We start from the raw sequence: 20,953 nt of genomic DNA on the forward strand, positions 1-20,953 counted from the left end.
GATAACCTGATGGACCAACACCAGAAGATGACTTCAAATAAAATCCAAACTTTATTTTAATCTGAGTATCTGAGTGGTTTGACATGAGGGATGTTACATTTGTAACCCTTGTGTAGGATTTGCCAGTGCATCGTGAATCTTAATATGCTGACTCCAGCCTCAGTCTTTGTAAAACTCTCCCAAATTCTTCAATGAATTTGGGTGGACAATCCTCCCAAGAATGCCATTATAACTGCCACTGATGCATACTTTCCCACCACACTTTTTCCTTCCTCTCAACTTTCTATAAATATGCTTGGTTGTGAATAACCAGGTTCTTTAGCAATAACTTTCCGTATTTTACCATTTTGTGGAGGTAATTAAGGTGGTGTTTTTAGGACGTCTGTCAGGTCACCACTATTCCCCATGATTGTGTAGGCCATAATATGACACGTATACAAGGATTTTTTTAATTGGTGTAATTATCTGAGTCATTATCTGTAAGCCATATCCATCAAAACTACAAGAAATTAAGGCTTGAAACATTTCACTGTATGAATAATGATTCAATGTAAATGTTCCACTTACAAATTTACTTAAAATGACAATATTCTTATTTTTTGAGCTGTGTCTGTATGCAAATTATTACCATTTTCCTTTCTTGTTTAGTCCCTCAGGTGTTATTTTGCAGTACAACCTGCAAACAAATAGTGAAATTACTGGGACAGTGCTTCATCGCACTTACAGTCCATATTAATGTGAAAACCACAAGATCCTTGACCTTTAATTGGAGGTCGCCTTTTTTACAAGTCAGCATGATTCCTTCCTCTTAGCACTTCTCACCGTGTGACAGAGAACGTGTGAACAGAAGAAATGTATTGACAACTGTGTTTGCAAGCTTATATGAGCACACACTCAGCTAATGTTAAAGCATTTCGAGCTTTAGCACAAAACATTTCACAACTAAATGATTTACTCCTACAGTGAAGTCAGTTTTTACATAATAAATAAAATACCACTGATTTATTTGGTGTAATTTCTCCCATAGTGACCGTTTCCGTTCTTCTTGAGCTTACATAACAGGAAACCACAAACATAAACTGATAAAACATGACATAAATTATTTCTGTTCATAGTGTCATTATGCTTCAGGATATTGCAAATTTCTGAACCCAAATATGCTGTCATATCTGAAACAACTGCACACATGCATCAAAAATATATTAAACCATAAACACAGAGACAGTATGTTTTCTTCGCTTCCAGTTGGATTAGTGAACAAAACGCAATAAAAGTGTGCTTCCTATTTATGGTGAATGTAAGTTCTAAGTAGCAAATATGGTTCAGTGACATATATGGTTGCTGCACAAATAAAACAAATTAGATGTTACAAATTACTGATTAGCACTTCTGACTTAAAAAAAAAAAAGTATTAAACCAGTGGCGCATAAATAAGCTAAAATTAACTTAACTTAGATGTGATGTTATTCTCATATTCAAATATTAACTTCCAAGACAAACCTGAAGAGTGTGACCTGATAAACGCTATCAGGTCACACTCTTCGGTGAGGAAGTTTCTTCTGAATAACAAAGATTCTGTTAACTATGTTTAGAAATTGAGTTAGAGAAACAACCAGATGCTTCTAAAAAGGAGGTCACTAAGACAGAAATTAAATCCTTTCCTTCCCGAATTACACACTTTATGTATTATTAGTTTTAAAATGATCTTTTAACATGTGATTAGAAAGTGGCAACACAATCTTTGATCAGAAAATCTCTACTGAAATATTCAACAAGGCCTTTACAGTTTGGTACTTTTTGTTTTCGAAATTTGTCACTACTCCTTTTCACCAGGACTGGCACATGCAACAATGATCTAAAAATACACAGCAGCTGAGGAGGATGTTCTCCGAGTGGGATGTTTTCACACTCCCTTGTCACTTCCAGCTGAGGGATACAACATAAACAAAGGCTGAACGGACTTCCAACGTGAAGCACTGTCATGACCCCCCCTCCTCCCTCTCCAGCAGGGTCAGTCCCGCTGTCAGATCATCAGCATCAAGCCCCCGTGCAGTAGGCGCTGTGTACCAATCGCCAGCCTCCGCTCTCACCGGCCCACAAACCCCTGTTGACTCCACGCCCACTTGCCCATCCACTGCAAAGGCAACCAGTTTCCTAGGCAACCTCCAGGCCCTCACTGTTTAAGTGTCAAGACAAATTCTGTTTTGCATTTTTCTTCCTCCTATCAAAAGTCGAACCCTCATTCATGCATTCATTCATGATTTTATTTCCACACCTGTCCGGGCCTTTCAATGATCAAAGCTGGAGCTAAAGTCATTTTAACCTCACAGAGCCGACATTTAATATTAGCTTTGTAGCAGTTTCAGCATGACAGAAAACAAAGAGGAAAAAAAAAACATAACACTGCACGTAGTCTTTGCAAAGTAGGCCATGATGAGAAATGAAAAAAACAAAAAAAAAAATAGCTGAGATACATGAGCATAATTTGTACTCCAATTGCTTTGTCCTATTTCCATCAAAGTGATAAAATGGAAGCTGAAGTCTTGATGGAAATCAGTTATAAGAAAGGAATACAAAAATCAGCTAAATTTCTCATGCCATTAAGAGGGAATGCAACAGTAAATGTCATATTGTAGCGGAGGAAGCAGAGGACGGGACATAAAGGGAAGATTTGTAGCTGGTTTGTAAATCTCCTTGTCAAAAAAAGACCAAACTAATCCACAGCTAAGGTATTATGCTAATATGTTACATGATCTCATCTTGGACCCAGGACTGCAAACGAGTCACCTGAAGCAGTTCAGGAAACGTCTCTTCAATGTGAGTTAAAGCAGGGGATGATGGCCGATATGAAAACCACTGAAATGTTCTGCCAAGCAATTCCTACAGCTTAAAGTTGTGTAAATAAGTTGCAAACATATTTTTACTCAAGATGATAGCTTAGAAATCTCATAATGCATATGGGAGTGGATGTAGAAATAAACAAATATATTCTGCAAAAGATTCTATAATGCTTGATTCCAGACAGTTTACATCATTAAAACTATTAGTTTGCCTCATGTCTGATTACATTTACATCACTATTACAGTCATTAGCAGATCCACACATCTTTTACATTTGGGCCGGACAGACGATATCACAGGTTGATGAAATCTAGCAAATTAAAATTCTCTTTAAAACATGCAAGTCTCCTTGCTGACCTTACAAATGTATGAGTCAATTTTGCTTTTCGACTGTTGACAGAAAGACCATAAACTGCAGGATTCCACCCCAGAGAATAAACTGCTTAAAGAAATCAGAGTTTTGCTAACTCCACTCATGATAGTTTTCCTGGTAGAAATGCTCTCCAACTGTCGTAGTTTGGCTGAAGTGGCTCACATAAGTCTCGACTGTAGCAGTAGAGCTGGAGCTCAGCCTCCTTTAGGATGAAATTAATGCCATCAGGATAATTTTCTCTTCAGAGTCGAAACACAAATCCTAATAAAAATCCGTTATGATACAGACTTCTCTGATGTGCTTGATAAAGCAAAATTCAGCAGTAACATTAAATCAGATCAGGAAATTAGTACAAGTAGAGAACGTCCTACATCAGAACTGATGTGTTATTTTCAGATATTTCCTTAAAGAGATTGTTTCTGTTGTAATTGGACGATTTGAGAAATGTCACCATTTTATATGCAGACTGCCGTCTCAAATTTGAAATGTAAAAGTATGACAAGGTGACAGAACTCAAAGTCATTTGACAAAGACTTAGAACACAAGGTAATATAAGCAAAAGGTCCTGTTTAGCTTCATGGAAAGCAAGCTGATGGTTATAGTTCAGTTCAAAGAAAGACGTCAGAAAAGCTCCAATGAGAGGCAAACTGTGGAGCAGGCACAACTAAAGTCAGCCTAAGAATCCTGAAAAGGGCATTTTTTTGCTCTCTGACATAAAATTCCGGTCACAAAAACAGAATGGTTATGTGTAGAGATGAAAGACATTTATTAAGATAATGCTGTTGTGGAGTTATATTTGTTAGCTAAACAACAGACTCCATGTCAGCTAGCTGAGCTGTTAGCCTGGTGAATTAACCAGTTAATAGCTTATTAGGTTGGTGTTACTATACAAATCTGCAGCGCAGTAGCCTGTCAAATGCTTTTTTGTGCAATTCCGCTCAGAAAAATCTTGCTTACAGCACATTCTGGGCTTTCTCTCCTTCACTTGGATTCCCTGCGGTAGATTTTCTACCAGGCCCATCAGCGAGCAGAAGGAGAAGTTGTGAAAGATGACATTGATTTTCCGCGCTGTTTTAGAATAGTAGTCTGCCTGTAGTAACAGACGCCTCATTTTGGATCGGCACTTCTCTCTTTACAGTGGAGGATAATAGTTTACAGCGCAGCGCAGGCAACTTCTGGTAAGCTTCATATTGTGTAACTGGCGCGTTGCATACGTCACAGGGAGATGTTATTGATTGGGTTAAATTTAAAACCACAACACGGTCCACGTCTCCACGACGCAACTGTTTCTCAATAGCCAAGAGCCCAGACCTTGTGTACGAAGCAAATAGCATAGCACCAGGGGCTGGCAAAGAGATGTGATATTCTAATTCAGAAATCTTGCTTTGATTCACCATTGCGGGATAGAAGTCATTTTAGAAAAGTATTTGTTGAATTAAAAACAGGTGTGAGCTTTTGTATGTTTTTCACCTCTTCCACTGTTTTTAGCTATATTTTTGATGCTCCAACCGTCTCTGTGAAAATATTGTTTGGCTCCATTCCCCCTCTCAGTCCTTCAATCAATCACCAGTCAACATACCATGATCTCTGAATGCCCTGCGTTAACAGGCTCCGTGGAGTATCAAATCTCGCTCCTCCGTATCGGTAGATTAAGAACCTTTTGCTATGCAGAAGCTAAGGAAGTAAACGCAGACTGACAACTCGGAGCTAGCATGTCCCCAGAACTTAAACACCGGGCTGATATCTGGCTGCCAGGAGCATCTGGAGCACTGGTTTGTTTTGCTTGTCATTTTGATTTGTAACACTGTATCAGCTCTGTTGGAACCCGTCAAGCAGGCTGGTCTTAATGGCAGTTCAGGACAGTTAATGAGCTCTGTGCATTAATGTGACATTAATTGTGTTGTTTTTTTTATTCATTAAATGGTAGTTGGACAGAATTGATGTAGGACTTTTCTTGTCTAAGTGTTTTACACCAGAGTCATATACAGCCAATCACACTCACAAATTAGTAGGCAACTTGGGGTAAAGTGTCTTGCCATTGTGCCCCTTCGGGTGAAGGAGCATAATTGCATGGTCCAAGAGGAAACTGGAATCTAACTCACAAATGTTCAATTGCAAATAAACTACTCTACCCACGGAACTACAGTCCCCCCATTAGGTCTTGATTGCCTTCACAATTACCTCAGGTGAAAAATGATTTCTACAACAGATCAAAACCACTTAAGTTACTTGAATTTATAACAGAGGTCACAACAACAACAGAAACATGAAAATACACCATGAGCTTATTCATAGAAGCTATTTGATGTCATAGAGCATAATTAGTCACCTTTAACATTACAGGCTTATGGTATACCATTATTTAACAAACAGAAAATATTTTGTAGTGCTTCATGCAAAATTTGAGCTCAAAGAGATTAGATCTCTTAAGATCTTTAAATGACCTTAAAATGTTGGAGTGAATATTTGATTACTCATTAGAATAATTGTTTTGAAAAAAAACAACATAAAATATAATAAAATAAATGCTAATTAAATTGAATTTATTTTTGTTCAACTTTGTCAGTTTGAAGCAACAAATTATACCCAAATGTTAGACAAAGAAAAAAAAAATCATGACCTTATCTTATATATACATTTCGTTACCTTTTGAAATAACTTCTAAACTACTACTAAAGTTTAGTAGCTCACACATTGTAGACTATTTTTGTTGTGCATTGTGGCACAACCTCAGAAGATTGCATAGTGAGGAAACACTGCAGGGGGGATTTTACTTGGTTCTGACTCTTCATGTCAGCTTTGTGCATAGGAGCTCAAAAATAAGCGAGGAAAGAAAAGGACAGACTCCGAACTACATTGCAGAGACTTTCAGAAATATGAGCTCCATCTCTACATTGAGCTGCGTCTCAACTTCAATACATTTTATGCAAATCCATTCATTACATTTGAGTAATCCTGCTAATAAGCAGACAAATAACACAGGGTGCCAGGTATAATCTCCTTGGCAAAGGTAATTATCCACTGTGCACAAATTTTTGTTGGCGTCCACCTCTCAGCCGGTAATCAACTCTGACTCCAAACCTAGACTGATTGCTGTGCAGCCGTTCAAAGAAATCAGCCCCATTTCCTCCCACCATCAAAAAACAACACAGTTTAAGAAATTGGGGAAAAAATATATATATATATCTTTTGTTTTGGTTTTTCTGTTAGATAGAATAACAAGCTGCATTCAGCTCAGTTTGTCTGCAGATGCATTCATCAGCGCCACTACACTGTCAAGCGGGGGGCGTGACATACACGAGCAAACTCACTGCGAAGCACATGCACAAGCAGCCACAATATGCGACCACAACCACATGCACAGAGGCACAGCTGGAGACTGATGCTGTGCTCATCAGTGTCACTGCTGCAGAGCGTTTCGCAGCACATATCGCAGCAGGAGGGAAGACAATGGGAGAAGAAGAAAGATGCTTACGTAAAGACGAAGATAGAAACAAAGGCATTATGGGATGCAAACATCCCCCGGCAGGAGCACAGACAAAACATACATTTTGACAGAGTGACTCATTAATGGTGTCAAACTGGAGATTAATGCACCAAAAAAAACTGAATCAGTGAATAATTTCAGCTTCCAATTAAAAACTCAGAGACATCACAAAATGGTGGTGCAGTGATAAGCTCAACAACAAATCCACATCCCCCAAAGACAAACTTGGGCCATTATCAAGACTGTAAGTGTTTCCATGGGTGTTGCATTTCTTTATCCCTCGTTTTCTAGTCTGCATTCAACAGAGCTCTGCTGTCATGCTCTGTACAGCCGCCCACGTTCACCCTTGCGGAGTGCAAGAGAAAGGAAGGAGAGAGGGCGAGTGGGAGGGAGGTAGAGGAGAAAACCTTGCTTTCACAGTGAGGGACCAATGATACATTATGGGAGGACAAACCATATTGCTCCATGCTGCTTCTCTTACAAATGACTACAAAACCAAACAATAAGTGAACATATTGCAAAAATCGAAGGAGGAATGCCAGGCCAGTAATCCTACACTTTGGGGAAAACCGCTGAACCTGTATGTGAGGGTTATGCTCTTTATGTAAAGACACCCATATTTACCCATCCAAGGCTTCAGTAATTTTCTGGTTAATTAATTCAAATACAAAACAGCTTCTTTTGATGGACTAGTTCTACTAGATTCAGGTCCTGTTTACCCCTCAGGTTAGAAAAACATTTAGTTTTTAATAACGGCTCCAATTTTCGTGGTTCTGCAACACACCAATCCATAAAAAAATGACGACTGGCCCTCTGATGTATAGACTAAATTGAAATTCAGTCACGAATATGAAAACTGCATTCATTTTATAATCAGAAAACAACAATAAGAAAACACAAAGTTAGGACAATAAATTTACAAAATAGCCTCATAAAGAAAAGTAAGTAAGGTACCAGATACTTCCTCAGTTATAAACAGGTATAAAAGGGCCATGAGCAGCCACACTGCATAGGAAAATCTGGTTTTCTGAACTCTGTTAACAGAGTTTAATTCCCAGATAATTGCCCATCTTGGCTACTTTTATTAATAGGTTTTTTTTTCTCACACAACATTCATGAATACTGTTATAGTTTTCATAAAATATAAAACAGTTTTGCTGTGAGTCAAAGTAACTAATACTTTGACTCACAGAAAAGTATAAATTAAGACTTCCTCATCATTTGATTGAAAGAGCATGATAACAAAAAAAAAAAGCAGAAATAAGTAAACAGATAAGCTATAGTTACCATGGCTAAGAAGAAGCTGTCTGTCTGCTGGAACAAATTTATTTTGAGTTGATTTTGTTGATGAAGTCTACTGCCTAGGCAACATGCAACAATTTTATATCAGCCCGGTAAAAGTTAATCTCACTGGGCTTGATTTGTCTGTATTAAAGTTCCCTTATGACTATCTGAGCACTTGATTTCTTCTGTTTGAATGGTAGTTCCCAGAAATGCACCAAAAAAGATTATCCTGGCCAACACCTATGCATGCTTTATTTAAGGTCTGTCCAGTTGATTGTAGCTTTGATTCTGCTGTTTATGCTTTTTATACGAAGGGCTGTAACATCTAATAATTACATATGCTATCACTTTTACAAAAACGGTAGTGCTAAATGAAATAGAAAATGAAAGAATAAAAAAAATGTATAGTATATCAAATAGGTATATGCCCCAAACCTTTATCTGCCTACTAATAAATACCAGACAGAGCATCAAAGTACATGTTGGTCGATTATTTATAGACATACAATGGTTTGGAGTTTGCAGGTTTTATGAACAGCACTCAGCAATAGAGCGGGAATTGAACTGCGAACCACCGATTAAGGAACGAACTATCACCACCATTGTTCCACCAAAAAGGAAAACTGGTCAATTCCAATATCTATGAATGCAGTGAATGCATCTATAGTCAAAAGATTTGAACTGTAAACATGACGTTAATCTATATTGTTTTATTTCGATCAGAACCTTGCTGCCATAGGGTGGCTGTAATGCACCAAGGCAGGCTTTCAAAACTGTCAGACATAAGAAAACCAGGCTCCAATAAATCCTCTAGTAAAACCTGCTTGCTTTTCAACTCAGAAACCAACGTTTAGTCAAAGCAAGAAGTAAGAAGCAAGCAAAGCCAAAGTCGACAAATGTCAAAAAGAAGAAGCAACTTTTCTTGAATTTCAGCACTGAAAGTCGCCCACAGCGTGGAAGAGAAGAGGAGGCGGCTCATCTTCAGATAGTCAGGGTTCCAGCTTTGTTCTAGTCATTGATTACTCTGTGTTTCCTTTTATTGAAATATATTATATCAATCCATCCTGATCATGACCCATTTAATTTCAGAGGGACTGATTTTGATCAGACACTGTTCAACAGGAGAATGTGCTATTCATATTCATAATAACTCGTATTCAAGACCAGTTTTTTTTGTTTTTTTCTGGATGCACTCAAATTCTCACAAGCTGCTTATTATAACTTACCGTCTTTATCTCCTCACAGACCACTGAGCTAAAGAGATAAGGGAGGTGAAAGCAAAATAACTAAAGCTGATTAAAGCCAACTCAACTGGTAGTTACGAAGTAGAGGAGACGTATGAATAAAAAAAAAGAAGAAAAAAAACACCAAGAGCGCCGACAAATGTTGGTCTGTGGAGCCTGGACTGGTTAACTACAGAGAGACAGACAAAATGTCCCTTACTATAGCTGTGCTAAGCATAAAACCTGAGTAACCATGGAGTGGGAATTACTTCTCTCGCTCCCTCTCTGTTCTCATAACCAATTAGCCAACCCACATTACTGAATCAAATGACTAGAGGGTTAAAGTTGACAGCATCTGATGCATACTCCATTATGCACAGCAAGAACAGCACTATTTTCACAACCCACAACATGCACATGTGCTCCGTGAATCTCTGAAGTCATTATTTTTGCAGCAAAACATTATGCAGCCAACAGTCTCATTACGTGGAGAATGACAGCTCTCTGCATTTCGGTGCTCTCCAGTGGATAGAGCTTAAAAAAAAAAGATACTTTTTACCTTCATTTATAATCTGAACTCCACTGAATTTAAATGGTGGGTTAAAAAAAAAGGGAACATTTTAACAGCTTGCCACAGAAATTTGAGTTGGATGGTTGCAATACACATTAAACCAATGCCTCTGTGAGTCAATAGACTGCTTTACACTCAGGGGTTTTGCTCTTACGAGCATTGTTTGGATGCCAGATGAGCTTGATGTTGTCTTGTTGAGAGGCAGGCCAGCTTACGTCAGCACTGCTGGCTGCCAGCCAGCACCACAGAGCAAGGACGCAGTACAGACAGGCGTGAACTGCAAAAAGGCCATTTTCCTCCAGGCTTTTCTTGGCTTTCCGAGCCCGTGAGCCTAATTCTGCTACAAGGCCAGTCCCTGGCATCCTCTCCAGATGGCAGTGAACAGGGGGGGTGACCAGGCAGATTAGGAAGAGAATGATGACTGGTTCCTGACTACGCATCCGGTGGCTCAGACTCATTCTCTCTTTCTTCCAGTCACATGCCAGCCATGGCCCTGAAGACCGGAAGATGCCGTCTGTGTGCTTCAGAAAGGTGCTAAGCTCGTTTATGACTGACTACGATGCTGAATGGCTGACAAAAAACAGCGCAATGTGACGACTCACAGAGGCAATGACAACACCGCTGTGTCGGTAACCGTAACAAGCCTTTTCTAAAGCAGCAGAGGAACGGCTCTAGCCAAAACCAGACACAGTGCTCCTTCAAAATTACCATTTACCATAAAGGCTAAAAACAGATTTTCTTTAAGCTTAATTTTAGATAATTGCTGTGAAAACAGGAGTGGAAACTGAACCTTTAAACTTTACTCTCAGCAGCAGTAAATCTGTGTCTTTGTGTGAGAAAGAACATGAAAACGACAGAGCGGATGGGGAACAGCGAAGTAAATTATGCTCATAAATGAAGGCACAGTCAGTGAATCAGAGCAAATTTCATGTTCAAAACAGGCATTTACACTATTGTGGAAAAAAAGTTGAGACAGGTTCTACTTTCCTCAAAATTTTGGAAGACTTCACTAGAACGCGATGCCAAAATATGTGATATGATGCAGACAAATGGCGTGAAAACAGGCGAGAGGAAGACGAAAATTCCTGTGTTTAGGAAAAATTCTGTATATATATATATATATATATATATATATATATATATATATATATGTGTGTGTGTGTGTATGCTTCCTTAAGTATTTATTTGTATGTTTTATTTGTATGTTATGTACCAAGTGTGAAACTAGGTATCATTTGCATATTCAAATTAAATCAACTCAACTCCTGCATAGGAAAAAAGTGGCTGTATGTGATCTATATACTATACTGCAGGGAAGAAATGTGAAGAGAATTGATGACTTGACAAAGTTGAAGAACGTTTTCACCCAATTGCAGTCATTAAGGGTTTGCATGCTCAGAGTGCCTTTGGAACAGACACGCAATGATTTATCAAAATGAACAGTCTTATAAAACCTCCCTCATAGCCATTTCTCATCCTTTCCGCACTGCATAATGGAAAGAGTAAAACAGAGGGAGAAGTCGGGAGCAAACCTTTAGAAGAGCTGAAGAGCCCTCTGAACAACTCAGACAAAAGTTGCTGCGTTGTTGTGAGCGTGTCGGCTGATTTATGACTGTCCTGTTTAAGTGAGGCTGCATATCTTACATAAGCCCTTTCAACTAGAGACGATACACACCACACCACGGGGTAGCAATGAATGATTTCTGCGCCGCCTGAGCCCATGCTCCTTTGTCACATGCCTTGGTTTTCTAGTTGTTGGAGAAACCCGACTGAAAAAGGAAAGAAGCTAAAACCGCCTGGAGTCGTGGGGATTACAAAGGCCTCCCATCCAAAAAAAAAAAAAAACGGTGTTGCTGAGGCGCAGCTCCTTAGACCTGGTAACAAAAGAAAGAAGCTGAAGCTGCAAAAGCTTAAAAATGACCTAAAATCACGGTCTCCTTTGATCTATTACAGTAGCAGTTTGATGTGCAATTAAGAAATTGAGGTAATTTTCAGAGATGTGATGGAAGAGCTGAAACAGAATTGTAAACAAGACGATTATCCTGGGGCAAGACTTGTGAATATTGCAAAATTTCTTCCAAGGCTGACATTAAAAATCTTTTTGGTCAAAGTTAAAAGATGGGAATGAAAGTTTAAATGAAGTTTATATATGCAACTTTTCCAACATTTAATAGACAGGGCCACCATTTATTATTGGCTTTGAACTCAGAGCTGCAGAATGTAACAAATTGCAAAAATCTTCTCCATATCAATGTGTGCAATACTGCAACCGCACACCTCTCACTGGAGGCGATTTTTGATTTCAGGTGCTGTGCATTCAAATGTAATTAGTCAAGTGGAACAGACTTTCTCTGTCCTTTACCACCATCTCTGCTTTGTAGTTTAGTGACCACAAATTTAAAGGTAGGATGTGGACTCTAATGATCTAAAAAAAAAAAAAAAAGACATTAGTAATGAAACTATTGGTCAATAATAATAGACAAATATCACAATATTATGCAATGATGATGTCAAGTAACATTTCCCAAAACCGGTTTAGCCCTAGCATTAAGATCTGGCTTCGGTATGGATTCTGGATTTTTCTGAGTTAACAGAGGGACAAACTGTAAGCAAGTACCGGTTGATTCCAAACTCAACGTGGAGACTAAATGCCCAACAGAGTCACAAGAAATGGCTTCCCTATTCAATTTTAAATTTGGCACAAAAGTGGTGTCACAAACACAGTTAAAATCTATACATTACTGCACCCAAAGTCTGTGATTTAGTGAACATTTTTGTTCCGACTTGTTCTCGCCCAAACCAGTATGACTACATAACATGCTGGAATGTTTATTCACGGCAGAAAAACATCGAAGCCTAAAAAATGAGGAGTTTCTCATGGCTGTTAAAAAAAAAAGAAAAAAAAAAAAGGAAGCACTAGAGTGACATGTTGGCAATCTCACAATTTCGGGATTAGCACAGCAAGAGCTATGCGATTTGGAAAATAAGAAGAAGATGGAATTATAACACACTCCAAGATGAATGCTGGTGACTTACTTGCATTAACGCCCACGTGCAGCAAGACCAGCTGCCACAACAGAGAGCAGAGCAGCTTAAATTACAGAACTCACACTGAGCGAGCTACTTCTTTCTTATGTAAAAACACAGCCACACTGCTGTAGATTCACAGGGGAAATACATACTGCTGTATCGAGATGGAAAAAGCAGCATTGACCACACTGAGTTTTCTTTTAAATTGTAATGACTACTGCTATGAAGTGGGCCCACAGGACTCTGTCTGTGATCACATGCTTTTAAAACCCAGTGGGTGCCCTGTTCCCATCACACCCTGAATTATAGTTTTAATCATCTCTTCCTGTTTTCCAGAGTGAAGTAGTATTGCTGTGAGCCACTTTTTATTTTTTTTTTAGTACATCATGTCATCCTGCCTCTTCTGCTTGGCAGCACCTACCCGTAACTGTTTGCATGCAACTTACATACATGCATGTCCACCACAAGAGTGTCCACAACATGGTTTCCAAATGGTATGAAAACTCTGTCTACAGTGGGGTGAGAGTCCTTTGCTGCAGCAAAGTCACAATGTACACAATAATTACACGGACGACTTAGCAAGAGAAGTGGCACAGAAACATTGTACAAATTGCTATGTGTGATGAGTGGCAGGGAAGTAGGCCAGCTGAAAGGATGGCATCCCCATCTGGGATTCTCTCTAGAGGTTACCTCTATGAGCAATCCCCGAGCCCAGAAGAAATCTGCAAGACCCAGACACTATTCTGCCTCAGACTTCTAAATATATTATCAGTACAAACCAGCTTGTAAACTACACCAGGTTTTATGCTTGTTTTGTCCTACAAAGGGATATTTTAGGACGCCAGATGAGCCAACCCAACATATTACGTTGGATTATGGATGAATGAATTAGCTGGGCACATTTGAGCATATAAAATGGCAACATTTCAGTAATACATGCCGAGTCCTTCCTTCGACTTATCGATTGACTGGATGCACATCTGCTTTAATCCTCAATGCTCTGGTAAACAAAGACCAGAGCCTTAATGTTACAATTAACATTAAGCTATTATATATATACATATATATAATAAAAAATAATCAACAGATGGTGAATCTACTGAGAAAGCCCAATATGTGAAGACTTTAGTCTCCAGTTGTCCATTATTGGATTCACTTTCCATCAATAAAAGTTTTGTTGAGTGTATTTTACAATATCCATCTTTAATATGGTCAGTGCTCTCAAGAATTTCTTCATCACAGTGAGTGTCTGAGAGGCTTACCTTGAATAGGATGTTGTAGGTGCATCACAGCAAGCCCAAGACGGGGAGACCAAGGAGGAAGGGAGAAAGGAAATCAATGAGCTCAATGCATGGCAATTTGAAAGTAATCAATTTCAAAAGTCAATAAGTTACATTCCTGCTGTTATTTGCACAAATTTTTTACTTCTTGTGAAGAGTTTGCCGTTTGTTTTATGCTTAAAGATACATGAACGTCTTTATTTTTTTTGAAGCTATCCAACTACGTTCCAAATTTCTTTGAGTCTGAGTACACTATTTTTAATTGTTTAGCAAATGTTTTGCTTTTTGTCATAGCACATGTCTACAATAGGAAGAAAACGCAGCTTTGGAAGCTGAAACACATAGCCCCACTGCTAGTTGATACATGCCATTTATTTATCATGCCGCTGGTTGGCTGTACCCCCAAGAGCAGAGATAGGGGAGACAGTGGATGTTATGCCCCACACTGGTGCTAAGATGCTTTTCACTGTGCACGTTAATGCATAATAAGGTATATTTGAACTGTAAAAAAATAGGCAATTAAAAGCATTTGTGCAGGTGTCTCAAGTATTTGGGGATTTTGGTTATTGGCAGGCAGCTAAGCCCTTCAAATACTGGGGAGTCAACAGCATTACAAGTTTAACAACAGGTCTTAGGAAGCAGCCATGTTGTCATTTCAACTTCGAGTTTTTCAGTCTGACGATGCAAAAAGATGATGACTCATGTTTTGTAATTATTGACCCATCTCAGAACCTCATTCATCAAATACTTTATAGTATTTTATGGAAATTTTATTATTTTTAGGTTTCATGAATGAAAAGAGTGAGACCATGCTAGAAACCTAGCCTTTAAAGGATCAAAAAGAGAAAATAACTAACCTTATATAAGTGATTATTTCAGGAATAAGTCATTTTAAATAGGCCAACATGTTTGAAGTGGAAAACTTTCTGTAATAGCCTTTCAGCTTTTTTTAAGAAAACGTAATACAAATGCTTTAAATATCACCTAGAAGGGAGACAAAAAAGAAGTCTCAAAGATTCTCATTATTCTGGCATTTGTAAAAAATGAACAAATTTTGCTAATCCAAAATGACTTAAAACAGAAGTTTTAGTCTGACATACTGTCAGTTAGTGAGTGGAAAATAGGGCTATATGTCTTTGCGTGCAGGAAAATATCTTGTTTCAACTGTATTTGCATGCCGTGGGCACCATTCAAGTAACATCTGACACGCTCCCATCATGTTTCATCATACAGCTTGATGGTATTTGTGATGTCAACTTGTCTCCATCTCCCACACTCTACAGTCCTACTTCACTATTTGCCTTGGTAAGGTAATATTTTTGTTTTCAATCACAACACTGACAGTGTGCACTTGCAAACTCAGGCAGTTTCAACAACGGAGGCTGTAAACCGAATACCAAAATACGGAAACGGATTATTCAATTCGTACAACTTTCAAAATGCCAAAGCAAGCAAAAACCACCACAAGAAAGCTTAAAGTTTGAACAGTTTCTGTGAGGGCTATGAACTCATGCTCAAACACCTCTATTAAGAAATAAAACCACTAATGATGTGCAAGCGTAATCTTTTACAGAAACTTCTTTCCGGCCAATGTTCCCGTTCACTGCCTTCACGTCGAAGCAATCACATTAGAGATGTTTTTTTATGCTGAGCTCAGACAATCTTTGCTCATTCAATCTCTTGCGTTTGATTGGGGTAGTCGATTCTCCATCTGAGCCATTTATCTCTGTCCTCTTCTCTCCCTGGGCTTCTCTTGCCCTGACCGAAGCTGAGTGGCCTCTGAATGCCCCCATTTACTCTCACTTTTAGTCCATTCACTGACACACAGTTATGGAAGACTAAATAATAAAAGCAGCAAAACGTTAAAAGGCAAGCTTCATGTAAACTATTTTACCATGAACTTTATTGCATACTCAGACAGAAACTGTGCCTCCAAGCATGGATATGCAGAGAAATAATTGATTAGGAAGTGCAAGGCCTTTTCATTTTTCAGATTAAAATTCACAAGGACTTTCAAGTACAAGGACAACCAACAGCTTCTTCCTGAAAAAAAATTAATAATAATATTATAGTAAGTGTGTCTAGCTGGTTATACAGTGTGTCCTAAAACGTGTGATCTGCAACCAGTCCATGTTTGGTTTTGCAGCAGCTATCTCTGTCCTTGAGTCACTGCAGACTGAGGTGTTTCATTGCTCAGCATGGGTCATATGCAGCAAAAAGAATTTGCAGTGACTCATCACCATGTCACTGGATTCACACAGTGCATCATTTTGTAGCTCTCTCGGCTCTTTTCCTGAAGTCACGCCTATGTGTTAACGAACACAGTGACCAAGAACAGAAATGGGCCTGGAAAAATTTAAATAGAGTCATAATGAGAGGTTAGATAAGCAAGAATGGAGTGGCAACTCTTTTGTTTTTTTTTTTTGTTTTGTTTTTTTTTTCCCAAACTCTAAAGCGCTGTGCTGAAATGACTGGCTATAGACCTTTATTTGAACTTTTAGCATGCAGGACAGGGTGATGGAAGATACCAAAAGGTTATTTCAAGTGTTTATTGGGGTTATATTCTTGATCAATCAGAGGCTGCATTTTGGAGCATTTCAATGATCTTCACACAATGCATGATGGGATACAATATAACCCTCCTCTATCACTTACATGCACACACATTGCTGTGCAAAAGTATCAATGTCTATTGAACATTTCCACAAACTTCAATGCCTTTAAAAGTGTCTTATAAACAGGATTTGCCCGTTTTAGCTTCATCCCACCTCCAATCATTTGAGTTGCATTCTGATTTCCAAATAAACCAAACCATGACCACTTGGTTAGACAACTGCTCTGCCTTCTTTGTCAGAGGCAAGGCTGAGAGCATGCTGGACCAGCTGCTAACAAAGAAAATTGATGCAGTAGACCCTGAGCTGTAAAGGTAATCATCGACACCGATTTGAACGAGAACTTTCAGACATGAGTGGAAAAAAAAAATGGGAGAAAGAGAATAGATTGTTCCAGACAGATGATTTTGAGATGACACTTAAAAGGTAGGAAGAGCAGGGCTTTTAAATGCGTGGAGCGTGCTCTGCTGGGTAATTGGATGGGGAGCCGAGTTCTTCAGGGGAAACGAAGGCGAGACACAAGGAAAAAAATAAAATAAAACCAGAAACCAGAAAAAGTAGTCAACATTTAGCCAACGTCACCAAGCATATGCATAACCCATTCATTCATATGTGTAACCTGTTATAAACGGGAGTTGCTCTCAAAGCCAATGTCTGCTCTGGTTTTGCACCCTTGCTACTGGCTGTGCATGGGTGGAGTGGAGCGGTCTGCCTTTTACATCCCAAAATTTTATGATAGCTTGATGTGGAGTTACCAAATTCAGCAGCCAGTTGTTTGAGATTCAGGTTGTTTGGATTATTTTGTCAAAGGTTGCTTATTTTCAGTTTATGATATTAAAGCATTGAATGCATTAAATGAATTATGTTTGTTGTTTGTATGTTTGTATCTCTGGACCTTGGATGTATTGAGTTCCCATATTGGATAAAAATGTGTGCTGTTTGTTTTTGCTGAAGACTTCACTAAAGGGAAAAAGCCCTGAACTTTTGAATTACTCACACAGTCAGCGGGGGAATGACTGAGCCTTTTGAAGGACTCGGGGAGGAAGGTTAAAACTGCAGTTGTTCATTGTTTGTGTTATTGGTACAATTTTGTCTGGTGATGTCCATTTTTTTAGTTTATTTCTTAAGTACATTTTTGCAACTTAAATCAAGTTTATTGTTTTGCGTTGCTCATTCACCACAAGCTCACACAACAAATGTAGTTTTCTGTCCTCCATCATATACATCCCGTTGCAATAATTAATGTAACTATATGTTAGCGTTACACATACAGAGACAACATTGAAAGCTTTACCTGATGCTACAGTGAGTAAGAAGACAGGATCTTATCCAAGAAAAAAATGATAGGAAAATAGGAACTTTTTTTAAAGATGTAATTGTCACAGTAGAAAGTAGTTTATACTGTTAGAACTGTAAATGACAAGGTAACTGAAGCATCATGCCCTGTTAGCGCTACACATAGCTAAAGCAGGTAAACCCAACAACATGAATGAAACATGTTTGAATGGATCATCAAGTAACAACAGCAGACAGTTTACAGAAACAATAGCAATCATGTATGGAGCAAAGGGGATTTGTCTATTTGCTCCCTGAGGGGGGTTGGGTGGGAGGTGAGTAGAAGAAGGAGGGGGCTCTAGCCCCAGCACACTTTGAATAAAGCATTTCACTGACTTCCAGTCACAATATACGACACCTCTCCAAAATGTCCCGTTGCTTCCGTCTCCCCAGGCAACCGTTTCAGTCAACAGACGCCCATTCTGATCAAGGGGGAAGGCAACTGTGTGTGGGGAGATTCACACATCCAGAAAACACGCGCTCTCACACAGAGCTACTCCAGCCACCTACTTGAGTTATATAACACATGTCGCTGCCTACCCGTCCACCAGCAGATCTGCACTGCACCCAGCCAAGAGCAGAGCTTCATTACCAAAGCTTGTACACAGCAGAGGAATTACAGCTAACTTCCTAATCTTACCCAGCCTGGAAGATTTCAAACATGAGGGCAGGTCCTCTGGGCTGTTGATGCTAAGTGACCTATATAATATCCTGACAGTGAAAACTGAGATTTCAGTGAGATGGATTGTTCCCAAAGCCACACCTGACTATCCACCAGGGTGGGTTTTGGCAAAAGATCAGTTTTCAATGTGGGCCGGTTAGCGTATCCCTCCCCAGTACATTTAAACATAGTCTCTCTTTTTTTTCTTTTTTTTTTTGCTGAAAGCCCCACTGGCATGAAGAGACCACAGCAATATTTGTTTTATTGTGTAAACAGACAAAATGGGTCTTTGAATTAGTCCAGGCTGCGATGAGCTGCCAGCTCTTTTTTAGGCCAAATCTAGATTTTATGCCTGCTTCAGACACAACAAAGGATACTGTTTTGTAGCTGGTGGAGCTCTCTTGAAGCCAAATAGGTGAAAAGTCACCATTTAGTAGTTTTCATTTTCAAAGAAGCCCTGAAAAAACACTAGAATAGTAAAAAAATAAAATAAAATTCAATGGTTTACCAATCTATTTTATGAAACTGCAATGCTGATAGGTGTTTAGTTGGATTGTTCAGTGTTCCTGCTGCAACTGCAGCATGAAGGCCAATATAACACTGTGCTACTTGGAGGTAATTATTGCAAAACTATAAGTCAAGGATGGCTGTCAGAAGACTTCAAAGAAGCATAATTCAGTTAAATCCATCATTAAGACATAGAAGGAGCAGACCACTTATCTAAATCTGCCTGGTTTTCATCTGCTTAACAAACTGAGTGACCTGGTAAGAAGACGACTGGTGAGGAAAGTCACCAAGAAAGTATGCACAAGAACTTAAAACCTTCATATAAAAGCAACCGTTCCCTGGGTTCTTCAGTAGATGGGCATGTATATAGTGGCAAAGAGAAAGTCACTTTTGAGAAAAAAAAAAGAAAACATTTAATAAAACTGTAACGGTCCAAATATGTGCAACTCAAAAAGAAGAATCTTCTTTTGTCTCGTGAGCTTTTTTTTGGACTACATCCCATGTTTGGTGAACATCACATTTCACAACTTATCACAAGCACACCATTTCCAATGTAATGCATAGTGGTGACAAGTATTATGGGATTCTCTTTCAGCAGCAAACCCTGGAAGATGATTAATGAAACCCATTGGCAAATCCTGGAGGAGAATCCGATTCGGTCTGCACAAGAACCAACAGTCAACATAAGATTTTGTTTTACAGAAAGACAGCCAATCCAATTGTGAAGCAAATGCTACACAGAAATGCTCTATATAACTAAAACATCATACAGTCACCAATTGTGAAACCTTGGTCAATGCTCCAGCTTAAAAAAACAAGCTGAGTCTTCTGGAGTGGTCTAAGCAAAGCCCAGTTCTTAATCCAGGTAAGAAACTTTGTTAAAAAGAAGCCAGCTTTTCCTTTGAGTTTAATATGGTTTCAATTATAAAAGATTGAAATATCCATGAGAAGCAAATACATAAACATTGCACTTGCCAGACAAAGAAACCAGTGCAAATAGATGTTATTGGTTATAAAATAAATGTCTTGAATAGAAAAAATTACTATGCTTAAAATCAGCTGCAATATGAATCTCTGAACACCACGATGGTCCAGTTTCACAATGGAATGGACTTTGGGAGCACAAAGTGGGATGTGAGATATATCCTGCGGCAACGCAAGTGCAATAATACGTTCCTTTTAACGTTCCAGTATTTTATTTAAAGCCTGCAGTTCGTTCCAGTACGCAAACACAGAATTGAGGGAGAGCTCATCTACTGAAAAACAGTGTCAGGCTGCTGAACAGTGCACTTTTCATGCCAGACTCCTTAAGAAGGAAAATCTCATCATCCAAAGCGAAGCTGCACTGACACAGCCCAAAGCAAGACTGTGAAAGGATTATTATAAATGGGCACCACTGAGCGCGTCTCTCTTCCCAGAGGACGATACAGTTGTGTCTCGGATCAGAAACACTACATTTCTTTTTTTTGTTTTTTTTTTTTTAAATGGGACTAACTCACACTCAGCAAATGCTATTGTATTGCAGTAACCTTCTTCCAAATTTTCCACAGTAACATTGCTGCTGACTGGCAGAGTATGAAAAATGTGACTCGTATGACTGACTTGTTTGATTTTACATACTTTTTGCTAATCTGATAATTGACCTTTCCATCAACATATTTTAGGACTTACATTGACATTTACATTTCCTAGAACCATCATCCTTGCATACTTAAAAACAATAGTGCAAAAAGATAATGTTTTGTGCAT

General features: G+C 38.8%; 1 protein-coding gene across 3 annotated transcripts in view; it reads right to left on the bottom strand.

The window, feature by feature from the left end:
• agap3 (ArfGAP with GTPase domain, ankyrin repeat and PH domain 3) overlaps nt 1-20,953 on the bottom strand; it is a 148,767-nt gene that overhangs the window by 106,754 nt on the left and 21,060 nt on the right. The window contains exon 1 of one of the 3 annotated variants that reach the window (XM_016669735.1): nt 14,072-14,156. The exons of the other annotated variants lie outside the window; for them this stretch is intronic. Coding sequence (XP_016525221.1) covers nt 14,072-14,096 — 25 coding nt within the window. The 5' untranslated portion in view covers nt 14,097-14,156. Of the gene's footprint in view, nt 1-14,071; nt 14,157-20,953 lie in introns of those variants that run through there. 3 annotated transcript variants of the gene reach the window in all.

This window comes from Poecilia formosa, unplaced genomic scaffold (assembly GCF_000485575.1).
Source record: "Poecilia formosa unplaced genomic scaffold, Poecilia_formosa-5.1.2 Scaffold27, whole genome shotgun sequence".
NCBI classification, from domain to species: Eukaryota; Metazoa; Chordata; class Actinopteri; order Cyprinodontiformes; family Poeciliidae; genus Poecilia; species Poecilia formosa.